This window comes from Nannospalax galili, unplaced genomic scaffold (assembly GCF_000622305.1).
Source record: "Nannospalax galili isolate Female #2095 unplaced genomic scaffold, S.galili_v1.0 scaffold853, whole genome shotgun sequence".
Taxonomy (NCBI): Eukaryota; Metazoa; Chordata; class Mammalia; order Rodentia; family Spalacidae; genus Nannospalax; species Nannospalax galili.
The window spans coordinates 1033371-1060296 of NW_008332825.1; the positions used below are offsets into that span (position 1 = coordinate 1033371).

Consider the following 26926-nt stretch of genomic DNA (forward strand, 5'->3'; position numbering starts at 1 on the left):
GGTGTGGGCCCTAACCCAGGATGGCCAGTATCCTTAAGACAAACTACAAAGACCTAGAAGGCCCAGAGGTCCCTGTGGCTCAGGGCTTTGGCTTCACCCCCTCCTCTCCTCCTTCATTGTCAACAATGGTCTGTGCTCCTGAGAGGATCCAGCACTTGGTCCTATCGGCACTGAAGGAAACAGACATGGGCCAAAGGAATCCTGGGCCTTGGCTACTGGCTTCAGTCCTGCAAACCCTTAACAGTGTATCCCAACATAGGTGTATAACTGTGTAGAGACATCACATTTAAGTTACTATTAGGCAGGCATGGTGGCACATGCCTTTTTAATCACAGCACTTGGGAGGCAAGGAAGATGAATCTCTTTGAGTTTCAGAGCAGCCTGGTCTACACAGCAAGCTCCAGGCTAGCTTGGGCTACATAATGAGACCCTGTCTTCAAAAATAAAGGGGAGGAGAGGGGGGAACAGAAAGATGGCTCAATGATAAGAGCACTGGCTGCTCTTACAGAAGACTGAGATTTAGATCCCAGCACCCACATGGCAGCTAACTGTCCATAGCTCCAGTTCCAAGGGATCTGACACCTTCTTCTGGCCTCCATGGGCACTGTGATCAGGTAGCCTTCAGAGTTCTCCCAAGCCCAGCCCAAGCAGGTGTTCCCTGGAGCTACTACCCCCTCCTTTTCCTCGGCAAATTACAGTCAAGGCCCTGCAGGCACAGCTGAACTCAGCAAGGACCAGAGAGGCTCCTCTGCTCTTGGGTGTGGGTCCACCCAGGGCTGGGGAAAAGTAGCACTAAATACAACGGTCCCTTCCCCCACAGGCAGCAGAGCACACCCAGGACACAGTGCCCAGGCTCCTTCAGCTGGCCAGAACCCCTTCAAAAGCTAAACTGCAGGTAACCAACACCTCAAAGAAACAAAAGGTCATGGGTGGGGCCAATTTAATTTCTGAACAGCCAAAGAAGCATGGAAAATAGACACGGCAATGTGTATGAGGGAGGCGAATCCCATCCACACCAGAGTAAACACACACACACACAAGCGCTGTACAGCCCCAGGTCTCGGTGAGGACATTCTCAAGGCCAGCTGTAGCCAGGATTTGCCTGCTTCAGCCAGACTGCACACACAGCAAGCCAAGCACTTGGTGCTCACAGTGGCTTTCTTGGCATCTGCGTACAAGCCTCAATAATCAGGAGTTCGGAGGCCACACTCAAAGGAGTGAACTCACACAAGAAACTTAGAACCTACCTAGAACCTACCTACCTAGAGCCTACCTCCCCTCATGGTGTGCAGCAGGTGAGCCCCAGCCTGGCATACGGATGCAGCTTGCAAGTGGGATTCTCCTGTCGGTGCTGAGCTGGGATGCGCTTGGCATCCATATTATGAACGAGCAATAACTACGGGTTGGCTGGGTAAGACAGCTACCACTGTCAAGTGAGGCTGCAGATCCCCCAGCTTCCACTCCACCGGGGTAGGTTTAATGCCACTTCTCTGGAGAGGGGTGTTGATAGTCCCCAGTCAGGCAGGAGGCACAGGGATGCAGACTGAGAGAATTTATCTGCCCCTTTCCATTTTTCTGCTTTGTGGGTACCTTGATTCAGCATGTAGGGAATTTGCTCAAATGGACTCAAATCCCCCAAGACCAACACTTTCCCAGTCACTAGGAATGCCACTTATCTTCCAAAGGAAGCTGGCCTGGTGCTTGGGATTCTCCTAAAATGAACTCATGGTTTATTCTGGAGACATAAGCTCAACCTACACAGTATCTTCAAATCCTCAAATGCCACACTTCCAAAGTCACAAGCCACAACACAGCCTTGTCCATGAGGACAGGTCAGCATTGTCCAATGTGGCTTCATTGGTGGCAGATGCCCAGTAGACACATGACAGGTGGGTGGGTATATGGAGGGATGGATGTGGGGGGGGGTACGCTCTCTCTGGGCGCACTCCTGGGATGGCACTCCCCCGCTGTGCGTCTGGAAGAAAGCTGGTCTGGTCCCGTTGGCTTCTCCGTGTCTCTATGGGCCTCAGGCGTGGTGTGCGTGGATATCGCTCCGGGCCCCTGGATCTCGGGGCCCCTACCACACCTGGCTAGTCGCCCACAGGCGTCTCTGGCCACGGCTCTCTGGGAGCGGCGGGTGCCCTGTAGGCTTTTCCGGGCGGCTCGGGCCCGTGTCTCTGGAGCTTCCTCTGCTACTGAAGCATTGTTCAGCTGAAATCCCGTCCCTAATCCACCCGTGTACTATTCCTCAGGATGCAAGGTTCCTGGCCACAGAACCACGGCAGGGAAGAGTACGGAGACGGCGAAAGCTAGAATGTCCATAAGCCGGTCACGAGGGAGTGCGCCCCCTGGAGAGATTGGGCCGCCGGTAGTAACACAAGACTCAAGACTTAGTCTGTGTTACAGCTTTATTGTCTGAGACCCTGCTCTCTGTGTCCCAGCTTTCTGCGACCCAGTTCTCTGCAGCCCAAATCTCTGCAGCCCAAATCTCTGACTAAGACATTTATACCATGGGGGTAGTGGTAAAAGCTTTGGCTGTTAGATGCTTTGTGAGGCATTGTATTTACATATAGAAGTGGATTTCTGCCACACTGCTAGACTGTTGTCTGCCTGGAGAAATTACAGGAAGGCATGGTACCTGTTAGAACCAAAGGCCATGTTTATGTTATGGCATTTGTGGCGGACACTTCAAAAGGAGAGACAGGAAAGATGCCAGGAAGACATCTTGCTATGAAAGGAGCCCGCAGCACATAATTTCCGAGCTGCATGAGCTGTCCAGTGTGAAGGGGCTTCGACTTTGCATAACAGAGGCTCCCAACATGGATGAATGGATGGATGGAAGGGTGGATGGACAGAAGAGTGGATAGATGGAGGGAGGGAAGGAAAGAGGGAAGGACAGAAGGACCGACGTAATGAATAGGTGGGTGGGTAGAGGGAGAGATGGATGGATCGGTGGGAGAACGAGATGGACAGAAAGGTGAACGAGTGAAAACGGACCCATGGACAAATACCAGTTGGAAGATGGTTTTACAGAATATTCAGCCCTCAGTATTTGATCCTGCAGAAACCCACCTGAACCATCAGGAATGGACCTTACAAAGGTCGGTAACATCTTGACTGAGGCTGTTGGATTATAATCCCTGGAAAGGCCATTCTTCATCTCCTTCTTGAAGCGGGTCAGAATATCTATCAGAGTTTCATCAGAGAGCCGCATGGCATACAGATACTTATCAATCTGGGGGAAGACAAGAAAGGAGAATAAGGCCGAGGTCAAGGGAAGTTCATTTCTGCTCCAGTCTACCTGGGTAGGGCAGGATGGGAAACTGGTGCCCCACACAGCTGACCGCCAGACACACTGGAAAAAGGGAACAAAGAATAAGGTCTCTAGAGCCTGTCAGCTGGCTGCAAGTTCCAGCCCTGTTGCCTAATAGCTGTGTAGAATTTGTTTTCTCAACCGAATAGGGCCAACCAGGCATGGTGGTGCATGTTTATAATCCCAATACTCAGGAGGCTGATGCAGGAGGATCACAAGTTCCAGGCCAGCCTGAGCTACACAGCAAAATTTGCTATTAATGAATGAATTGCTGAGACAGTAGTGCTGGTGTGTTTCTTTGGATATGACTTCTAAGAAGGCAGAAATGGTAGTGAAAGGGCTAGAACCCTTCCGAGAACACAGGTAGCAAGACAAAAGGGCAGACATTAACCCCACTTTCAGAATGTACAGAGATATCTCAGGAGGCCCCTGCCTATGAATGAGGACTCTGGCCAGGTCAATGTGTCCACACCTCCAAGTAGATCACCCTGTCCTTCCATCTGCTCCTCTTCCTGGGTCCCCAATTCTCCAGTTCAACCATGCTCCTAATCTCAGACCCCTAATCTCTACCCTGTGAGTAGCCATTGGTTATTCTTTCTCTTTCCATTTTTGTTGTTGTTCTCTCAAAAAGTGGCTAGTGGGAGCTGGGTATGTGACTCGTCTGGTGGAGTACTTGCCTAGCATGCATGAGGTCCTGGATTAAACCTGATTCTGGTATGGCACATGCCTGTAATCCCAGCACTTGGAAGGTGGAGGCAGGAGGATGAAGCTCTCAAGTCATCCTTGGCTACATGGGGAGTTCAAGGCCAGCTTGGGCTCTACGAAACCCTGTCTCAAACAAAAACAAAAGTGTCTGCTGGGGAGCTGGTGGTACAGCTCAGTGGTACATGCACTTGCTTAATATACACATGGTCAGCACCACAGAGGGGTTAAAGCATCTCCTGGCCCCTACTCTGAGCTTGACCTGGAACTAGACACCTGTCCTTGCGGTGCTGTGGAGTGCATTGGAGCCCTCTGGTTTGGGCTGCTCCTCTGGTTTAGAAACCTAGCTGACCGTGAGCTAGAAATACTGTTGGTGCCTCCGTTCCCATGGTTTTCCATCTTCACTATCATTCTAACACACTCTACCCGCTGCCAAAGGAGCTTCTCTCAGGGTAGACCTGATTAGTCCTCTCCTTCCCTCCCATCCCAGAGTCTCCCACTCTCAGCAGCAAGGCTCCCTGCCTTCTGTGCTCACCCAACTGTGCTCCCCATCCCTTGTGGCACCTGAAACGCCTCCCTTCTAGTCCCAACTAGCCAGCTCTCACCAGCTTTTCAAGGTTCAGGTCAGATATCACTTCTTCCCCAAGATGCCCAAGTTCCCACTGAGGCTGGAGATAGCCCCTCCCTGGACACTGACGTCTCATTACATCTAGCCTGTGTCACAACTTTCTGTCCGTCACTGCCGCAGTGTTTGTGCTCAGTTTGACCTCCCCAGTGCAAGGCACGGAGCCTTGCACACAAGAAGGCTCCCAGCACATGGAGCTGGATTTATGACCCAGTAACATTAACAAAAGACCTGGATGCTGACCGGCTGCTAAGAATGGCATCTTGGGCCTGTGGTTCAGGGTGGCTGGGAATGTCCTGACTCTTGGAGGATAGAGTCCCCAAGCTAGGTCACTTTTACTCTGGTCTTCAGGCCTCATGCTCCCTCCAGACCCTGCCTGTTACCTGCTTCATGACAATCATGGTGCCAGCAAGAGTCTATCAATCAATCCTCTGTGGCCAGAGGGGATCACTGCCTCCAGTGCCTGTCACCTCCCAACCACCCTTCTCTTTCTTCTTAATGACAAAACCACATGAAGAACAATCAATCAGAAACCACAAAGAGCAGGACAGAAATTGCCAGAAGCATAGCTCTGGGAGGAGACACACAGCATTCTACCCCAAAGCTAGCAACACAAGTGCAGGCATGGCGTCCTTGGTCTGGGTACATCAACAAAGAGGTCACAGTATAAGCACGCTAATGAAGTCCTGAGGGGTGACATCAGAGAGTGTCCAAGCAGAAACAGGAGTGTGAGAAGCCAAAGGTGAGGGAGGGTGTGTGTGTACGGTGAATGAAAATCAGTTCAGAATGGATGGGGCAGACAGTGCGAGGTAACAGAACCCCTTGAGCCACACCAACAAGTACAGACCTGATCTGAACGCATGGCCGCGACAGTGTTAAGTAGGATCCAAGGTGTGACAGTGTTTCCAAGGGACCAAGCTGTCTGCTGGACCAAGCTGCAGGACAGGAAGCAGGGGCCGGACCCTCCAGAAATAGTCAGAGCCACCCCAGCCTTCTGGACACGTTTCAACTGCCACCCTCTCACACAGCATCCTGACTGTCTGATGATGGACATGCCCATCCCCTTTGACAAGGTGTGGATGCCCCAGGGAAGGGAAGTGTGTTGAATAGAGCTTTGCAAGTCACTTGGCACTGAGGAGGAGCTCAAGTAATGCTGGCCCTGAAATGCTGCTTTGTGATTAGACTGCAATTTCCATAAAGCAAGTGCTTTCAAGTCCAGCTTGTCATTTAACCTTCTTGATCGCTACTTTACAGAACAGAGCTGCAAGAAGGTAAGTGATCAAATGCAAAGAACATAGCCAGGGGAGTGAGGTCTTAGCCTGCAGGCCTAAGGCTCACGGTGCAGTCCTCACCCCTTGGGGAAAGCCAGTCCCCTTACTGCACAGAGGGCCAACCTAAAGAGAGCTGTTGAGATTTTCCAGCTGGACAGGGAGAAGCTTATAGAAAAGGCAGAGTTCCCTGAATCTCCCCAGCCATCCTGCCTCCTACCTGGAGGAGCATCTCAGCACAGGCACTAATCCACAAACCCTAACAGTTTGGAACAGTTGAGCCGAGCCCAGATACAGCCCGGAAGTACAAATGACAAAGCCAGTTGGGGGCATGCTTTACATGGGAGAGTTCCCTCCCACTCAGGCCTGGGACTCATCATGGGCTAGGACCCCTCTCAAAAGAGATGTTGAAACTGGATGAACAGAGTTGTTAGGGTCGTGGCCTGGGCTCTGGTAGCCTTAACAAGCTAGACTTGGTCACCTGTCCTCAATAGACTGAGTAGAGACACCTAACAGTGAAAAGGAGATTTAAATGAGGTCACCTTGGGAAGAGGAGCAAAAAGAGTTTAGTGCAAGTGTATCTTGGAGTCCCGACATGAGGTTTAGGTGGAAATAAATGGTAAAAAGCATGCATTGCTAAGCAGTCCCTGTCAAATGCGGCCTCAAATCACTGTCTCAGTTCTGGGATCCCGGTCAGTTCTGCAAGTTGTCAGCACTGTGTGAAGTTTCTTCCCAGGAGATAAGTTTCTCCTCTGCCTGGCACCAGGGCCTCAGCCTTTTCCTTTCCCAGCATGAGACTCCTAGGGAAATCTGAATTCCTTGGGGTCCACTGTCTCAACAGCCCAAGGGAGGGGCTCAATGTCTCCCTTTAGAATGTCTTAGCTCCTGCCAGGACGGCTACAACCCTTCGGGCTTTTCTATTTCTGTCCTCTCATCTATCTCCAGATGCTGTTTGTTTGCTGTAAAGGAGGAAAGGTTTATCCTGGCTCAGTTCTGGGGACACGGCCCACCATGGAGAGGAAGGCATGGTGGTTAGTGCACAAGCTGGGAGTGGGGGTGACATGAATCCATGGTAATAAGCAATAAGCAGAGGGCTCAAGATATTTTCCTCTCTCCCAACTACACACACACACACACACACACCCATGCACACATATGCACTCATACTCATAAGCTTATATACACTCGCATACACATTCATATGTACATTCATACGTATGTACAAATACGTACTCATGCATTCACATACGTACTTACACAGATACATACACAAATACACGCACTTGCACACATACATACACACGTGTTCTCACACCCTCATATACACACCCATACACACATTCACACACGTACTCACACATTCATATACACACTCGCAGATATATGCTCAGACACGTACTCACACACTCATACACACATACACATACTCACATTCATATAAACACACACAGACATACTCACTCACACACATACGCATGTCCTCCACTTCTATCAGGGATTGGGGTCCTATCCATAGCTGCTTAGCCCTCTGGCCAGCAGCTGGTGAGCACAGAACCCTTCTGTCCCTCTAACCCTATTCTATGCTTGATCATGGGGCAGGCTCAGCATAGCACCTCTTCTGGTGCCTACTGCAAGTCTCAGCCTTTGGAAAGTCTGCCCTATGACAGGGGCCCCCAGGAGCTATTACAGAGGCCTTGACTGCCATGTGCCCACTCTGGAACATGGTGCCTCACAAGCATATACAGGGCTCTGTTCAGGCTAACCAGGACATGGACAGTCCATGCCAGGCCTGTAGTTCTTCCCTGAGTCAGATTAGCCCCCAGGGCCTATGCCACCACCCTCCATGAGAAGAGTTTTCTAGGAGGGTCAGAGCCACAGCAGCTGCACAGGGCAGGGCTCTTACCCAAATACTTTCCTCACTAGTTTTTGGTGTAGACGAAGAGGGCCTTGAAGCGCTGCACCTCCCTCTGTGGGAGGCAGACTGAGGCAGTAGACAACATCAGCATAGAAAACACATCCTGGCCAAGCCCACTGGCCAGAAGTGGCCTAGCAGTAGATCTGCACATGACTGTGTCTGACCCCAGTCCCACCTCTTAATCCCAACAGAACAGGCACAAAAAACAATTCAAGATTGGGCATGCCCAGCTGAGCAGGCCAGTCATGACAGGACTGTCTGTAACGACTGGCAACCTGGGCATTCGCACTTCCCATGGAAGGGCATGGCTATGGAAAATTTCGCTCCCTCTCCCATTCACTCTCCCATGGGGATCCAGAATGAGACAGAGCTGGGAGTGGTAACATACACCTGTCACACCCCAGCACTCAGGAGGCGGAGGCAAGAGGATAATGAGTATGAGACCAGCCTGGGCTACATGGCAAGTCACAAAATAAATAAATAACAGGGGCTAAGGATGTAGATCAGTTGGTAGAATGCTTGCCTAGCATGTACAACATCCTAGACATAAACTGGACACAGTGTCTCATACCTGTAATCCCAGCTCTGAGGAGGTAGATAGAAGGATCAGAAATTCAAGGTCAGTCAGGCAAGGTGGCACATGCTTTTAATCCCAACACTCAGGAGGCAGAAGCAGGCAGATCTCTGTAAGATCAAGGCCTACACAGTCTAGTCTATATAGGGAGTTTGAGGCCAGCTGAGGTTACAGGGAGACCCTGTCTCAAAAAGACAAGAAAAAAAAAAAAATTCAAGGTCAGAGCTGGGGAGATGGCTCAGTGGGTAAAAGCACTTGCTGTAAAAGCAAAGAAGTTCTGAGTTCAAATCACCAGCACCCACACAAAAGCAGGGCATGCTCTACATACGCTGTAACCCCAGTGTTGGGAGGTAGAGACAGACTATTCCCAGAAGCTCACTGACCAGCCAGCCTAGTAGAAACAGGGGGCTTCAAGTTCAGTGAGAGGCCTCATCTAAAACAAAAAAAAAAATAACGTAGAAAGCAACAGAGGAACACACACAATGCCCTCCTCTGGCCTCCACATGCATGCACATGGACACACGCACACACACAAACATTCCCATACACCAAATCTACACACACACAAACGAAAAAGAAAAAAAACAAAGATCAAGGTCACCTACATAGGGAGTCTGAGGCCAGCCTGGGCTACATGGACTCTGTCTCAAAAACAGAAATAAAAAAAAAAATAGTAAGGTAAAGCAAGAGGTATGGTTGAAAGTGCTCAGTGCTAGCCTTAACACGAGCTTCTGAGCAAGACACTTTACAAAGGAAACTGGGCAACGGCCAGCGAAGGGTTAAGAGGGACCTTAGCTTATGGGCAGGATGGATATTTCAACACAGGGCTCACTTCCCTTTCCTAAGTGACTGACACTGCGTCTGGTGCTAATTCACATCACACACAGAGGGCTTTGCCATTGGCACCCAGGACTTTCACCTACACCATCCCACTTGAACTTCAGAAGAAGAGATGAAAAGGGCCAAACACCAGGTGCCAGACAAGAAGGGGGAGTTGCAATATATAAGTGTCCATCCATAAGCCCCGCCCCCTACAACAGGTGACAGGAAAGGTCCATGTCTCTATTTTATAGGAGAGAAAATTGAGACTACGGCTGCTAAGTGGTAGCAGGGTCTAGATTCTAGATCTCGTACCCTCATCTGGGGCTTCTCTTTAAGCATTCCCCTTCTTTCTCATGTGTTACAGAGAAAAGAAGGGGTTGTGGGGAGAGCTGGCTTTGGATTCGACGTCTGCCATTTCTTAGCTCTGTGGTTTTAGGTAAGTTGCTTAGCCTCCCTGAGTCTTGATTTCGTCCTCACTTTCAAAATGGAGATAAGAGTTCCACCTAAGAAGGCTACGGTCCACACTGTGACTTCCAGGCAGTCTGGGACTAGGGAGACCCTGTCAAACAAACAGCAGAAATAAGCTGGGTCCAGCATGTAATCCTAGCACTAAGGAGGCTGAGATATGAGGATCAGAGTTCAAGGTCAACATTGGCTACAAAGAGTTCAAGGAGATTTAGGCCAATAGACAGACAGATAAGCAAGCAGACAGAATAGTAATAATAAGAATCTACTTTTTAAAACAGCCAAATACACATTCATGCACCAAAATGAAAAGTCTGAGTTCTCTCCCACCCCTAAAATACTCCTACTAATAAGAACTCTGTGTTCTCAAAGTGTTTTCCCACCTGCACAAGCACACACATACACAGATGCTGGTTTTTAAATTTTGTTGTTTATTATCAGGTCATGAACACTTACTCCCTAATTCTGCCTTTTTCTTGCTGCTGGGAATTGCCTTAAGACCTCCCTGAATCAAACAGAACCCTGCTCAGGACCCTGGCTGGCTGGACACAAGACACAGAAGGGACAATGTCAACACACCTCAGCCTTTCTCCCCTTCCCACCCATCTGTTCTGTGGATATGTTCAGTGACCTTGATCTACAAAGACCCCTGTGGGCAAGCACTTCATCACTGGTCTATACCATCCTGTCCAGAGAAGCAGAACAGATACTGTTATTTCCAATGTGCCAAGGAAAAGTCAGAGGCTGGAAAGGTTCCTCAATTAGCCAAGGAGACTCACTGGCCAGTTAAATAACTGGTGTGGACGCTGGTCCTATGTTCCTTCCTCTAAGCCTGGTGGGTCCAACGTTTAAGATTGTGGCTCTCCTCAACAGCCAGCCCTGGGGCTTCCTGGGGTAATGAGACACCTGAACACAGGTGGCACTAATGTTGCAGGACCATCCACCCCTCTAAGCAGCATGCCTGCTGAGCTTTGCAGAAAGTACTCTATGTCTATGTGCTATCCAGGAGGTCCAGCTCACCCTCTGGCAGGGGCCAGCAGCCCAGGTATCCGCTCCCTTCCCCAGTCACACAACCCTGAACAGGAAGCTCAGAAGTCATAGCAAGCTGGAGAGCCTGGGCCCACCTGACCCTCCACTGTGGTTGGTGCCAGACCAGAGCAGAGCCAGCCTGAGACTCCACTTCCTGTGGCACGTGGTTCCCCAGTGGGCCAACCTCACCTCAGTAGGAAACTGGTTTGTTTCCAACTTTTGGTCAGCAGTTTCTAAGGAGGGATGGAGTTAACCACAGGGGAAGCAACTGCGACCTGTTGGGGTGCCTAGGGCAGTCATCAACTACCCTCATGCTGCCAGTACCCTAAAAGCACTTTACCCCTCAAAGTGCTTCCTTGCAGAGTCACCATCCAAAGGCTTCTGTGACCCTTGCTTCTTATTCCTCCCAAGTCCACCTTCAAACTCACCTTCAGCACAGGACATGCCATGATCCACCTGGCCCCACACCATCTGCTCCTCTCCTCAGCATCCCCCCAGCCTTAGGTGTCCTCTATATAGAAGTCAACTGGCCCAGAGCACAGATCATGATGTGTGTCTCTCCTGATGCCACAGGGACACATACACAGTCAATCTCTACTGGACCTCAAGTACCTAAGGTGAAGGTGCCTTGTCCACACCTTCTATGTGCCCCCAAGTCCTGGAGATGATGCCACGAGGTGGCTCCTCCTCTGAGCGGGAGGCCTCTGGTGCCACTTAGCCCTCCAGGGAGGCAGGGTTTGCTGGCTCAGATAAAGCCTAGTGTCTGTCTCCTCTTCCCCAAATGGCCCAGCCCTTCCGTCCCATCACCAGCCCCTCTCTGAGAAACTGTGAGTTCTAAGCCATTCCAACTCCCTCTGCCCCCTCATACATCTTCCTTAGCTGGCTGAGATCCAGGAGGACACCAGGGCCCTAAAGCTAATCAGATTCTCATGTTCCTGTTCAAGCCTCCCAGAGGCTGTTCAGCTGTCCACAAGTCACCAAGGAACTTGGGAATGAGGAAATGAGTTTGGAAATTGAATTCCCCTGTATAGGCTCCTCAAAGACCTGGTACAAATATCCCCAAAGTAAAAAACAAACAATGAGGAAAAGATCCTCTCTCTTCCCCCAGGCTTACACACAGCTCTCTACCCTAAGGTTTATGCATCTGAACTGTTTGTTCTGCCCTTAGTGAACATGTGGATTAAGCCCCAAGGATTCTTTACACAACCCTATTCACAACACAAAAGGAAAAGGAGATACCCATTCTTTTCTATGAGGTGTGTGTGTGTGTGTGTGTGTGTGTGTGTGTGTGAACACACACACATGCACATGTGCCTATGGAGCCCAAAGGCTGCTGCTGTGTGTTTTCCTTAATCTCTCTCCACCTTACTTTTATTATTTATGTCCTATGTTTGGGTAGAGATGTGCACATGAGTTTGGGTGCCCTCTGAGGCCAGAGGTCTCACAGGCCCCTAGAGCTAGAGTTAAAGGCTGTTATGAACTGTATGACATGGGTGCTGGGAACTGAACTTGGGTCCTCTGCAAGAGTAGCAAGTGCTTTTAACCGCTAAGCCATCTCTCTAGCTCTCTACCTTATTTATTTATTTATTTATTTTTTTAAAGACAGGGTCTCTCACTGAACCTGGAGCTCCCTAATTCAACTAGACTGGCTAGCCAGCAAGCCCCAGAGATCCTCCTGTCTCAGTCCCAGGTGCTAGGATTACAGGATAAGGCCACTGTACCAGGTTTTTTGGTTTTTTTTAAAAGTTACTTTTTTTTTTTTTTTTTTTTTTTTAAAAAAAAGGTTTGGGTTTTTTTGGTCTTTTTGAGACAGGGTCTCCCTGTAGCCCCAGCTGGCCTGGAACTCACTATGTAGATCAGGCTGACCTGCCTTTGCTTCCCAAGTGCTGGGACTACAGGCGTGCACTACCATGCCCAGCCTAATTTATTATTTTTATGTGTATGAAAGTATTGTCTGCACATATGTAGGTATACCCATGTCAGACAATGCCCATGGAGATCAGAAGAGGGTATTGAATCCCCTGGAACTAGAGTTACACATAGTTAGTTGCCATGTGGGTGCTGGGAACTGAAACCAAGTCCTCTCTCAGTAAGAGCAGCCAGTGCTTTTAACCACTGAATCATCTCTCCAGCCCCTATACCAGGCTTTCTATGTGGGTTCTGGGGATCCAAACCCAGGCTCACACTTGCACAACTTTACCAACTGAGTCATCTCTTGAGACCCATTTTATTGTTGCTGTTGTTTATTTTTTAAGACAGGGTCTTGCTGTGTAGTTCAGGCTGGCCTGGAACTGGTTATGGAAGTCCAGGTTGGCAGTATTATAAGGTGGCCATCAAGTTCTCTGAGCCTCAGTTTCCTTACCTGTCATATGAGGAAAATGATTCCTGCCTTGTTACCTATCCACTTGCCAAATTAGAGGAAAATGTAGAACTGTTTGGAAAGCTTTCAGGACTCCACAAATACCAGGTGTTGTTTTTGTGGCTCACCCATAACACACCTGCAGGCACCTTCAACAGTCAGGTGTTGGGGGGAGGTGAGGGGGGTGGCTTCCTGGGTAATCAGAGCCAGGAGTCCTGGGCAAGAATCCTGGCCACCATTCTTTTTTTTTAATATTTTATTTATTTTTATTTTATGTGTATGAGTGTATTGCCTACATGTATGTAAGTGCACCTGTGTGATGCAGTGCCTGAAGAGGTCAGAGGAGGGCGTCAGATTCCCCTGGAATTGAAGTTACAGGCAGTTGTTAGCTGTCAGGCAGGTGCTGGGAATCGAACCCGGACCCCTCCAAGAGCAGCCAGTGCTCTTAACCGCTGAACCATCTCTCCAGCCTTCCTGGGCACCATTCTGCCTTGGTCTCTAACTCAGTCTGAAAGCTCACAGCCCTTGTGAGTGTCCGTACTCCCTGTACAAACAGTCAGATAAAAAGCCACTGTGGGCATCTGAAATGTACACACTCTGAGGCATCGGTGCGCCTGCCATATTTCATTACTGCTGTTTCACTGGTAGAAGCATGTGAAGATGGGAATGACTTGTCACGGTTCCCACCTGCTGAGCCACCAGACCCAAGGACTTTCCATTTGTGGCCTGCTCTCTCCTCCCTCCACAGAAGCGTCTTGATAGGAAGCCTGTCTGCACTTCAGGTATCACCCTCTCTTTGTCTTGAGAGCCTGGGACACTGGGAATTAGGAGGCTGAAGGCTGGTCCCCTGCCCTGCCAGTCACAGGAAGCTGAGGACTGGGCCAGAAGTTCCTGCCCCACCACATTCCAGGAGGGCACTGTCTTCCCTGAAAGGCACAGTCTCCTGGAGTTTTAGCTGGTTTAAAGTGATAGCTTTGTTCTCTTCCTGGGCATGATGCTGGCCACTCTCCCCTCTCTGGAACCTCTTGTTAATATAATAGGTGCCAAGGTCACTGGCTAGGACCTTGAGCCTGACTTGGGTATTACTCTGGTCTTCCTGGCAAAAGGAGTAAGGAACAAGGGAAGAGTGCTGTTTGTTGTTTGTTACATGCCTGTGTGGCCAGGGGTGCTTGAGACAATTTCACTTAACCATGAAGCCTGCGGTTTTTCCTATGTAAAATGAGAACATTCATGGCCATGTTACAAGCAGTGCAGGGTAGGATGAGTCCATGTTCTTGTTTCTAGAGACTCAGTTTCCCCAACACGAATGGGGATTTCCAAGCTGGGGGCCATGGCACAAGTCTGCAATCCCAGTACTTGGGAAGCTAAGGCAGGGGGCTCAAGAGCTCAACCTAGACTACATAGAAAGACCCTGACTCAAAATAAACTGGGGAGAACTACACAAGGCCTGTATGCTAAGAGATCAGAATGGTCTTTTACTGCAGGTATGTGGGAGTGTGTTTGTGAATGAGGGTCTGTCTTAAGACTTGTTTTAGTAGAATGCCAGAAAAATCCTTCCTGCTTTGGGGGAGAGCTTCGAGTACTTTCTCAAATGTGAAAGGATATTAGGGGGCAGTTTGCCTAGAGCCCCATCAATATCTTTGAGAATCTGAAGTCCTGGACCACAGTGGGAGCTCCCCATGGTATCAAGGAAGTCTGGGTTCTCAGATTGGCCTGACTGCTTTCTGGTCACTGGGATGACATCAACCCCAGTATTAAGGCTTCACCTGCACCCTAGGTAAAATGCAGAAAGAAATACCTATCTCCAAGCTCACTAGAAGGACTCAACCAAACCAAGCAACTTTCTGTATCAAGTAAATGGGAGTAAACTTTGCAAAGGGGAGGTGCTGTCATTATTGTGGTGGCCTGTATCTCCTACTCCACTCACCCCACCCACCCAGGGAAGGTCCCAGAAGGCACTAGGATCTCCAAGAGAAATGAGGTCTGAACAAGCCAACCACTGAAGGCAAACTGCATTGATCAATGGATGAAATCAACAGTGGCTCACTGTGCAGTCAGGCAGTGGTCAACAGTGGGGCTCCTTTGTGGGGGTAAGCACTGCCCTCCCTGGGGTCCCCTTTTAAATGTAAACAGAGCTAGTGGAAGGGGATGGAAGAAATTTGCAATTCGTTCACAAGTCATTGTAAATGAACTTGCTGGATCAATTTCCTTTCCAAATGGAAGGGATCTTCTACACTCTGACAGGGAGCTGGTTTTGGAGAGGAGCAGGAGATGGGGACGAGGAGGTCAGGGACCTGGATGATCCAAAGCCAGCTCTGCCCCTCTCCAGCCCAGCCTTTCCCTAAACTGCAATTTGAGAGTGCTGGGTATAACAAAACGGGTTTCTGAGTCAGGGGACCTGCTGTTTTAACACTCCTGCCCTATCACTCACAAGCCCAGTTGACATTAGCAAGGCACTGCCCCACTATGGGGCCTCAATTTCCTCATTTCTAAATGGAGATGATGCCTTCCTCTGGGAGTTAAAAGCAGGGACTCATGCAGAAATTCTAGCCTTACACATATAGCCAAAGACATAGAAGCACATGTCCAAGCCAAAGCTCATGCACGAATGTTCACAGCAATGCTCCATGATAGCCCAAAGGAACCAAGTCAAATGCCCATCGACTGATAAATGGATAAACAAACAAGGCAGACACTGTCTTATGGAAATCCCAATCCATGCTACAGCCTGTGAGCCTTATTACCCCAAGCAAAGGAAGCCAGACACAAAAGGTCACATTTTGTATAATTCTACTCATACGAAATACCCAGAAAAAGTAAATCATGAACACAAAAGTATATTTGTGGCTGCCAGGATTTGGGGGACAGAGGAATGGGGAGGGACTGCTAATGAGGACAAGTTCCTTTTGGGAGGGATGAAAATGTTGTGTAACCAGGTGGTGGTAATAGTTACACAGTCTAGTGAATGTATTAGACCTCACTGTATTGTACACTGTAAGATGGGGAGTTGTGAAGCCAGGCAGACAGTTCAGTAATCCCAGAACTCGGGAGGCTGAGTCAGGAGGATTATGAATTCAAGGCCAGTCTGTTTATATTGGGAGTTTGAGGCTAGCCAGGATTAGAGAGATGGTATCTTTAAAAAGAATTTTTTTCAGGGCTAGGAAATGGCTCAGTGAGTAAAGTGCACACTGAACTGCATGAGCACCCGAGTCTAGATCCTCAGCACCCACATGAAAGATGGACGCTGTAACACATGTCTGTAACACCTGCACTGGGAAAGCAGGGGGAGGGCAGAGATAGGTGGATCCCTGGAGCTTGCTGGCCAGCGGTCTAGCCAAACCCATCAGCTCCAGGTTCAGTGAGAGACCTTGTCTCAAAAAATAAGGTAGAGGCTGTACGTGGTGGCCCACACTTTTAATCTCAGCACTTGGGAGGCAGAGGCAGGGGGATCTCTGTGAGTTCCAGGCCAGTCTGGTCTACCTACATAGTGAGACCCTGTTTAAAAGAAAAAAGAATTGGGGCTGGAGAGTTGGCTCAGCAGTTAAGAGCACTGACTACTCTTTTTCAGGGGTTTGATTCCCAGTATCCATATGGCGGCTAACAACTGTCCATAACTTCAGTTCCAGGAGATCTGACACCTTCTTCTGACCTCCTTAGGCATTGCATGACATGGGTGGACTTACATACTTGCAGGCAATACACTCAAACACACAAAATAAAAATAATAAAGTATTTTTTAAAAAAAAGAAATTAGAATTAAGATAGAGCACAACTGAGAAAGAAGACACAACATAACTTCTGGCTTCCCCACATAAACATACATCATGTACATGTGTGCACACACAAATATATACCACTCACACAAAAAGGATAAATAAAAGTAAAGACAGATTGTAGCATGCACAGTGCCCCTAGCCCAGAGGATGGTCCCCAAGCCTCTGGAGCCTAGAATAGGTGTGGACTGAATGGAGCCTGTGCAGACATTTTCTTCCTGTCCTGGGCAGGCTCAGCTACTGTTTGCCAAGGGCTGGGCCACATGCTTCGCTGTTCAGTTTTCCCTGAAGCATGGGGGACATAACCACCCTCTCCTTTTACAGAAAATAGGCTGTTGGCTTGAGTTTTCTCTGAACAGGGCTGGGCACGTTTAGAGGACAGATAAGCCTGCTCTGCCAGAGGTTGATCCAGAGAGAGAGAGAGAGAGAGAGAGAGAGAGAGAGAGAGAAAGAGAGCACTCTGTAGTCACCCCCTTGCCCAATCTCATACAAAAGGCTCAGCTTCAGCAGGAAAGAGGGCCCTCAACTCACAACTAAAGCTGTCAAGTTCACTAGGTGAGACTGTGCCACCAAGGCCATTGGATAAGGTAAATTAGGAAACAGGCTAATTTTAACTATATACTCCAAAACTGACATGTGAATGGAAGTGACTTGAAAGAAACATTGAAAGTGATTTATTACAAATACATAAAGGGTTAGGGGCCTGCGAAATGGCTCAGTGGGTAAAGGTACTTGCAATGCAAGTCTAAGGACATGAGTTTGATCCCAGGTGGAAGGAAAGAACCAACTGCCAGATGTTTTCCTCTGACCTCCACACATGCTATGGTACACAGGGACATACACACACACACACACACAAATAAATTAAATAAATGCATAAATTTTTTTTAAATGTAAAGGTTTGACTATACCAAGGTTGGCATGACCAGCAAATACCTAACACATACCTCTGATGGGCACAACTATCAAGGATGGCAATGTGGCAAAATCTGATGAATAGCAAAGTACACACACTCCCTCCCCCCTCCAGCCAGAGGTAACAGGGTAGCTTAGAGAAGGCTGTTAAGGTGTTAGAGGGGTTGAGAGAAAGGTCATATATAGACATTGTTACCTGAAAACTAGAAACCCAAATGCCTATCAAAAGAGCAGCTAAATTAACTGTAGATACATAACGTAAGACCACATAGCAGTTTAAACAAACTACATGATCAACATGAAAAAGATCCTCAAATATAATGTTGAGTTTAAGAAGAGGAAGTTGGCAGGAGATTGCACAGTCTAGCACCGATCATAAAACCTAAAACCACACAAAGTAGCGCCACTAGCACCACCTGAATACAGGCAGCACAGCTGCATTCATAGTTCTAGATGCTGTGTATACACATGTGTGTAATACAGCTGCAGAAGCATGCACAGAAATGATAAACACCAAGTTCAGGATGCAAAGGGGCTAGAGAGATGGCTCAGTGATTAAGAGCACTTACTGCTCTTCCAGAGGACCAGGGTTCAGTTCCCAGCACCGACATTGGGTGGTTCACAACTGCCCATAACTCCAGCTCCAGGAAATCCGATGCCCTTTTCTGGCATGATGACGCACACCTTTAGTCCCATCCCAGCATTCAGGGGGCAGAGGCAGGTAGAGCTTTGTGAGTTCCAGGCCAGTCTAGTTTGCTTAGCAGGTTCCAGGTCAGCCAGGTCTCACGTGAGATCTTTAAAAATAAAAAGTTCAGCCAGGTGTGGTGGCACAAACCTTTAATCCCAGCACTCAGGAGGCAGAGACAGGTCGATCTCTGGGAGTTTAAGGTCATTCTGGTCTCCATAGCAAGTTCCAGGCCAGCTGGGGCTACAGGGAGACCCTGTCTCAAAAAGACCAAATAAATAAATATAAAAAGTTCAGGGGCTGGAGAGATGGCTCAGCAGTTAAGAGCACTGGCTACTCTTGCAGAGGACCTGGGTTCAATTTCCAGCACCCACATGGCAACTAACAACCATATGTAACTCCAGTTCCAGGAGAATCCAATGCTCTCTTCTGACCTCCGAGGGCACTGTACTATACCGGTGCACTTACGTACATGTAAGCAATACATTCATACACACAAAATAAAAATAATAAAAGATTTTAAAAATAAAAAAGTCAGGATGGCCTACTTCGAGAGGGAAATGAAGACAATGGGGTCTGAAGTGTCTGTAATGTTAACTGTGTCTTACTTCTTAAATCAAGAAATGTGTACATATACATTGGGTACATGAACCACAATATTTTTATGTGCCTCACTTATTTCCTAATCAAAATAACTCACATGTTTTTATTTGTGGGGGAAAGAACTTAAATATAGGTTCCAAGGTAAACCATTAAAATCAACAGCAATTGAGTTTTTCTCCTACAGGAGGTAGAAAGAACAAGAGCCCTCTGAATCCCATTCATTCACAATTTCCCTACAACCGAGGAGCGGAAGGCTTATCGACTGTATGTAGGCTCCAAGCCCAGCTTCTGAATGGGGAACATAATGGTAAAAGGGTTTGTAATCTAGGTTTGTAACCCAGGGCCTGGCATATGCTAAGCAAAGGTTCTACCACTGAGCTATAATCCCAGCCCTCCATAAGGTTTCTGAAACATCAAAGAAAGCATATATACTTTGCATTTTTTTCATGATGTAATTTCAATTATGTGTGTGTGTGTCACCTGATATGACAAAGTATTTCAGAATGCTCAGAGTTAAGAAATCATTAAAATAAGAAACCAAAACTACACAACGGTTACTATCCATTTAATGCCACCTTCCGAAGCTTCTACTATCCGTTGGTACAGTTTACCAGAAGCCAAAGCTATTTCCAGAAATAAAAACCTATCTATCAGTAAAATGTTTAACTGTTTCTCTTTAGGATAGATACGATGAACTCAATGTATTAAGTGGCTTCCTAAGATCCCACTGATGTGGTTTATTAGGCTGAAGTGGCACCTGTCCTCCTTCCCCAACCAAACTACTGCCCACCCCTCCCCCGAGGAACACATCTGGAATTGATTTACACAGCCCAGGAGCTAGTGATTTCCCACCCACACTCTGCCCATTCCATGCTCTGATGGTGGTCCTCTTAGGACTGGATTTGGTTCTAAAGGACCTCAAGTCAATGAGCAAGTGGGGGTGGTTTGTCTCACAGAGGGAGGGGGGCAGCTGCCTCTGTCTATCCATCGTCTCTCTCAGTTTTTCCTCAGGCATGCACAGAGCTGGCCCCAGAGGCTAACTTTTTATCAGTCAGGAATCCTGCACACAGGCAGGGAGGCAGTCCCCATCACACCCAGTCTGTCTTTAGGGAGAAAGCTGTCCACAGTTTCTCTGGAGAACAGCAGGATTGTGGGCGGCAGCACCATGTGGCGTGGTCAGACAAGGAGACACCTCACAGCCAGCCACTTGCCCAGTTTATTTTCTCACGACATCCTCTCATGAGCCAATTGACAATGAAGGATGAGCCACTGCTCTGGGAACACCCACGGTGGAGAGACCAGGGTTTATGGCAGCTAGACTCACTCAAGGAGACCTTCCCCTGCTGCTTGGGCAACAGTAAGTTGTAAAGTATAAAAGAAAATGTTCATAATTTATTATTATTATTATTATTATTATTATTATTATTGTGAGTACAGGCATATTTGTGTGGAGGTAAGAAAACAACTTGTGAGAGTTGGCTCTCTAATTCCATTGTGGGATCCACAGCTCTATCAGGCTTGTATAACAAGAATTTTATACCTGCTGAGCCATCTCACTCATCCAGTTTTCATAATCTTCTAACTCACCCATGCCTCCCAGCAATAAGGAACAGAACTGCTTGCTCCCTCTTCCTTTTTTTTTTTTTTTTTTTTTTTGAGACAGGTCTCACTATGTACCCCAAGCTGGCCTAGAACTCTCAGCTCCCCTGCCTCAGCCTGCCAAGTCTCAGCACTACAAGCATGAGCCACCACAGTCAGCCCCCGCCTCCCGTCTTTCCTTCCCTGTCCATCTCCTTTTCTTTCCTTCTCTGCCTTCCTTTCACAGGGTGCTACAGCCACAACACCCGTGCTCCACTCCGAGGGAATGGCTTTCGGCAGCCCTATCATTGACAAGTATACTTTATCTGGCCTTCTTGGGCCAAGAACTCCTGGGTTGGGCCACTGGACAAATCACACCTGTTTGCTCACTGCTAATGGGGATTATGTCAGGGACCCACCCAGAGAAAATCCACTGGTTTTTTAACAGTGAGTTTGCTTACTGTTCTGATAAACCTAGAGGGAAAAAAAGAGTCCAGTCTTTCTTTTCAGACCATATTCTGATACTCCTGGCTCAACATCCTCCTTTTCCTTTTTTTCTTTTTCTTTTCCTTTTTCAATTGCATCTGTGTGCACATGAGTGCAGGTGCTCAGAACCCAGAGGCATCAGAGCTCCAAAATTAAGAGTTACAGGCAGTTGTAAGCCATCCAACCTAGGTGATGGGCACCGAGCTCTGTACAAACTCAGTACAAACTTTTATTTATTTTTATTTTAATGTATGAGTGTACTGCATGTACATAAGTGCACCTGTGTCAAGCAATGAGGTCAGAAGAGGGCATTGGATCCCCTGGAACTGAACCTACAGACTGTTAACTGCCATATGGGTGCTGGGATTCAAACCGGGTCTTCTACAAGAGCCGCCAGTGCTCTTAACCACTGAGCCATCTCTCCAGCCTCAAGAGCAGTACAATACAAACTCTTGCAGAAACGGGCAGATCTCTGTGAGTTTGAGGCCAGCCTGGTCTCCTTAGCAAGATCCAGGCCAGCCAGGATCCAGGCCAGCCAGGGCTACATAGTGAGACCATCTCAGAAAAAAAAAAAAAAAACCAGCCTGGAGCACATGGCTCCTAGCCCAGAGGTCAAGCACTTCAGCTCTTTCAGCTCAGAACATAGTTTGTGAGGTTGGATTACTGATGTGTCTCCCAGGCAGTGGAGGGAAACAGTACCCCCTCACCGGTGTTTCTGTATTCTGTGCAACCCTGAAAACCTTCCCCAGTATGATCCAACTTCCTTCCTCCTACTGGAGAGCAATAAGACAGTGTGAATTACTGGAGACAGAGTCTCCAGAGGCCCAGAGGCCCAGAGGCTGCTTAGGGCTGGAGGGCTGAATCATCATGGCTGCCCACACTCAGATGTCTCTCCTGGGTCCCCTTCAGTGTAGCATGCAGGACCCAGCTTCACAAAAAAGAGCAGGGCTTAGAGTCCTGCATCCCCAGGCAGCTTTCCCATGATGAGTAGTAGGTAGGAAGGGCAGGTCTCTGTAAGTACTGAGCCCTAGAGGTAGTCAGAAGTGGGGAATTCTGGGTCATCAGAGCAAGTGCCCATTCTGTGCCTCTGAGGGACCATACCCACCCATGGCAGTGTCACACTCTGACCATGTAGGTAGAGGTGATGCCTGACAGGAATCAACTCAGCTCCTAGAAGAAACAGTCTAAGTCCTGTGTGAGGTGCAGGAGGTGCAGGAGCGATCTCTTGTTTTGAATCATCTCCTTGACAAATAAGGTGATAGTTTTGGCCTCAGGACCTTCCTCCAGCAGGGTTCTGGAGTAGAGCAAGGAAGAGACATTGCAATCTCAGGTCACAGACAGAGGAGAGCTTTAGTTAAGGCATCAGTTGAATCAGAAGTCACATACTCAGATACCTACAGGGGCCTGATAGATAGAATGTGATGGGGTGAATCAGGCCACTCATGGAGGTGGAGAGCTTTAGTCCAAACCTTAGTACATCCCTGCTGCTGGAGGCCACCCACGGGCAAGGAGCAACCAGAGCAGCTGGCAGTCACACAGGTGGCTGTGGGTGTGATGCTGGCAGTTTCCTTTACAAGGTCATTGGGCCTTCACCCCAGGATCTGTGGTTCTGAAGCTATAGAGGACACCATGATCAGCAGGTCAGTAGACCTGGCTTCAGAAGGCCTGTTCTGGGCACACTGTGCCATGCTCGGACTTCTGTCTCCCTTTCCAATGGGGAGAGTCTCAGCAATTCAAACCACCAGGGAAGAAAACTGGGAACTACATGAGTTGACGCAAGGCCCCCAGAGGTCAAGCCTCTCCAGAGGAGTGGGTGTGCATCCCAAGGTGTGACAACCCTGGCTCACAGCAGGTTCCCAAGCCTGTCTCCTAATTACCCTACTCCTGGTCCCCACCCAGCCCAAGATCCAGGAAGGGAACAGCATCTCCAGCAGCCTGGTCCCTGAGCACCGCCCCCTCAGCTGACTCCCAGGAGGAGCCTGGTCAAGTTCTTGGGTGGAGGGAGGCAGGAGCCCAGCCCTGGCTCCACCTCTAACTAGCTGGGTGCCCTTGAAGAGGTCACTGCCCACTATAGGCCTATTTCCTAAGGTGTCAGATGAGGGGGTCTCAGGTGGGGCAGGTCATCCTATGGTTAACTGGGGCAGAACGATCAAGCCTGTCAGTTCTGCCTCTCACCTGTAGACAGCACTCCTGGTTTGACCATCAAAGTCAGGCTGACTACATCCTAGCTAACCTCAGAAATAATATCACCCACCCTAGGTGGGGGAAGGAGCTCTAGCACAGATAAAACAGGTGTTTTCCCTGTATCTTAAGCTTTCTGTACATCTTAGGTTTCTGGAAAAATATCCTGTCTAAACTGGTGGAAAGGTGAGAGACAACTTTATGACCTACCAACAAAAAGCATTTTACACTAGACAGACATCACCCATAAGGCAAGCCCATGTGTCCATGTGCAAGAGCACACATGCCACAAGCAACACATGTCAAGGCCTCCCTGCTCTTCAAGTGACCAAAGTCTCTTATTTGCATTCCTAGGCTGAGACTGCCTGGAAATTACAGCTTTGGAGGAATAAAAAATTCCATTCAGACGTGCGGCTCCAGACCTGAGGCCTATGAGCAAAGTTTCCGGTGGCCTCCGCTTCCCTCCCCGCGCCGGAAAGCCAGGCGGGTCACCCCGTCCTCAGATTAAGGAGCAACTGCAACAGCTGAGGGAGCCCGCTGACTGTTTCACGGGGCCATCACGTTCTCCGCTGGGAACCCCAAATATGGGATGCCTGGCCTCCAGCCAGCACCCCCACCAGCTGCTCACTCACCTCCCCAGCATCTCAGAGATCACACCTCCCTCCGCCCACAGCACACCGACCTTTCCAAACAGGCTCTGCAGACAGGCCAGCCCTCGCCCATCCAGCCTAGTCTGGGCACAGATGCACGGGGAACTATCTAACATCCACGGCCCTTTTCAAGGACACTGCAGCATGAAATCCAGCCTTGGGGAGAGAGAGGGTGGCCCGCTGCCCCCCCTCCTCAATACACATACACACGCAAGCACGCTGACAATGCCCGGGAGAGTCCCAGCACGAGGCCTCTCGCCTGAGCCCTCAGTCCAACTAGATGCTGCCTGGCAGAAGCCGGGCGCTGGAGGACGGAGGAGACGGCGGCAGCAAGCGGATGCCGGAACGAAAGGCTGCGGCCAGGGCGCCGGCGGCGGCGCGGGCGGGGCTCACCTTTTTGACTTGGTCATCCTTCAGCTCGGTGAAGTAATAGGCCAGGAGCTGCGCGGCGATCATGGTGGCGGTCGGCGGCGCGGGGAAGCAGACGTGGGGCCGGTGGCTTCTCCGCAGCCCCGGTGAGCAGTGGTCCTCCGAGGGCAGCTCCGCAGCTCCTCCTCCTCCTCCTCCTCCTCCTCCTCCGCCTCTCTTGGCTCCTCCCCCGCAGCACCCGAGGCGCGGCATCAGCCGGCGCGCTCCCGATCGCGTCCCCGGCCGAGTGACTGGCGCCGCCCGCCCACCTCCTCTGCGCCCATTGGCTGCGATGCTGCGATGCTGCGCGTGGCTGGGGCATCGGCATCCGGGCCTGGAGCCCGGGAGCCGCGGTCTCTCCTTCCTGCTCCGGAAAGGAAGCAGGCGACATCACCGAGTCCCCAGCCCCCGGACGGGCATCACCCTGCACGTCCCCCATGTAGGGAGCGCTCGAGAGCGCACTGTCACGCGTGGCGGCGCCGTGCCTGAGCCGGTGGGCAGGACGTGGGGAGGTGCCGCGCGCGCCATCTGGAGGGGACCAGAGGACCCCGGTGTTGCCGCGGGAGACCGCAGACTGGAAGATGCGGGGTCACACCCCTTCTCGGAAATCATGGCTAAACCCCCCGCCCCCCGCCGCCGCCGCCGCCGCCTCTGGGATGGGGACGGGGACGGGGACGCGCACAAGTAGGCGTGGAAAGCGAGCGGAAGCGGTCTCTGGGCTCTAGTGCCAGGCTCTCGCGCCTTTGGTACTCACGGATCCTGGAGCCGATCACCTTAGACCCGAACGGCGGAGCATCTCCTACAACCCAGGCTGGGGACTTCGCATCACTAAATCCTGAGCTCCCCCGCGTCGCCCGCTGGTCACTCCCCAGCAGAGCGCGTGGCTGCCGGGAGGAACTTGAGCCACAGGCCTCAGCGGGTCCCCATCCACTCACCCTTCCTTCTCTGGCTCTTGGGCATCCAGGCCCACGGAGGTTGGGGGATACAGTTCCGGCGCCCCTCCAATATACTGTCTTTTTCTTTTTCCCAAGTTGGAGGCGGGGGCTTGGGGTGGGGCGTTGTGCCTTACAAGACGTATAAGAATCCAAACATACAGAAGTGACTACCGCCCTGATTCAAACAGGTAAGGAACCTGAGGCCCACTTTACAGTTTTGGATCAGGATTAAAGCTGGGTCTTAGTATCTTCAAGGATTGCTGACAGGCCAGCTATCATCCAGGGACTGAGGCCTTGCATCAAGGGGAAGATGGCCTGGCTTCCAGGGCAGCCTTCAAATACCCCAGGCCCTGCCAGCTGCCATCACCCACCGAAGAGGAGCTCAGACCAGAGGCCTGGAGACTAGGGGTCTCAAACTACAGCGCATCCCCACCTTGCCTAATGCAGGTGCAGATGTACCCAGAGTCACCTCCCTGAGCCTCTTTCTTCATCCATAAGATGGCGCTGCAGCTACTAATGCCCATGCCCCTGTAGTGGTTATAAAACACCATAAATAAAAATCTGCATCTAACAATAACTGGTCGATGTTATGAAATGGACTGGAAACTTAACAGGTAAAAACTGTGATGCCTGTCACCTGTATGTCTCCATTTCCAGGCCTCGAGAGGGCATAGCAGTTACATTTTTCCAAAGACTCCCTTCCAAAAAGTTTTTATTTAAGTTTCAAGTCCCATTAATACCTCAGTCTGCCCCTGGATAATTATAAACCAGGAACAATGTGGTTTTCTGGTGTATATGAAACTACCAACACAGCCATAAGGACAACATGGTTGCTGTGAGCTGCCATTTGAATCTGAAAATGTGTTTCTACCAGCTCTCAAGGCTGGGAACTCTAAGGTTTTGCTCTGGCTACACACCTAGCCTAGGGTACCACTCAGCGGAATGAGCCAAGCCTTACTAGGATGTAGCCTTCAGCCAGCCCCCAGTCACCACCACCTGTACCCACTACATCCATCATCCAAAAGCTAGAGTTGGGAAGAATCTGACCATGCTTGTAGTCAGGTAGGTGTCTCTGCTGTCCCTTCCCCCAGCCCTAGTAAAGGTGACTCAATACATGCACACGCACACACACAGGCTCCAAGGCTTAGCATTATTTCCTGATAACACATCTCTAGGCCAGACCTATTGCTGCTTCCAACCCCCTAGTCCTTCTCTGCCCTAGCCAGAAATATAACAAGAGCATTAGAGCTGTCCTGGTTGCTGGCTTCCTGCCATCCAAGTCATTCCAAGCTCCAGGTCACATTAATCCTGCTAAAAAGTAGCCTAATCATATGCCCCTGCCACAGTCCCTCCCTGGCCTTCTGTCCTGATGGAGCCAATTTAAACATCTTGGCCTAGTGGCTGAGGCCTTCTGTAATCTGACCCCACTCTTTCCCACTTATCTCTTCCTCTACCCCTGGCTATAGCAAGGCCACGTCCCACTGTTCTCACCCCCACCAGGTCCATTCCATACTACCTTGCTCACCTGCCTTCTGCATTCCTGCACCTGGCCAAATGTCAACTGTCACAAAAGGCACATCTGACCTTCCTTCCTCAGTCAGCCTTCCCTGACCTCAGCTACTCACCCTGGCCTCCCAGGC

General features: G+C 49.7%; 1 protein-coding gene across 2 annotated transcripts in view; it reads right to left on the reverse strand.

The window, feature by feature from the left end:
• The window catches only part of Hk1 (hexokinase 1), a 68150-nt gene extending 43621 nt beyond the window's left edge, over positions 1-24529 (reverse strand). The window contains exons 1-2 of one of the 2 annotated variants that reach the window (XM_008827808.3): positions 24337-24529; positions 3073-3235 (exon numbers count right to left, since the gene is read on the reverse strand). In XM_008827808.3, the coding sequence (XP_008826030.2) occupies positions 3073-3235; positions 24337-24399 (226 nt within the window). In that variant the 5' untranslated portion in view covers positions 24400-24529. The remainder of the gene's footprint in view (positions 1-3072; positions 3236-24336) is intronic. The other variant, XM_008827807.3, reaches the window with a different exon arrangement.
• Positions 24530-26926: the final 2397 nt, after the last annotated feature.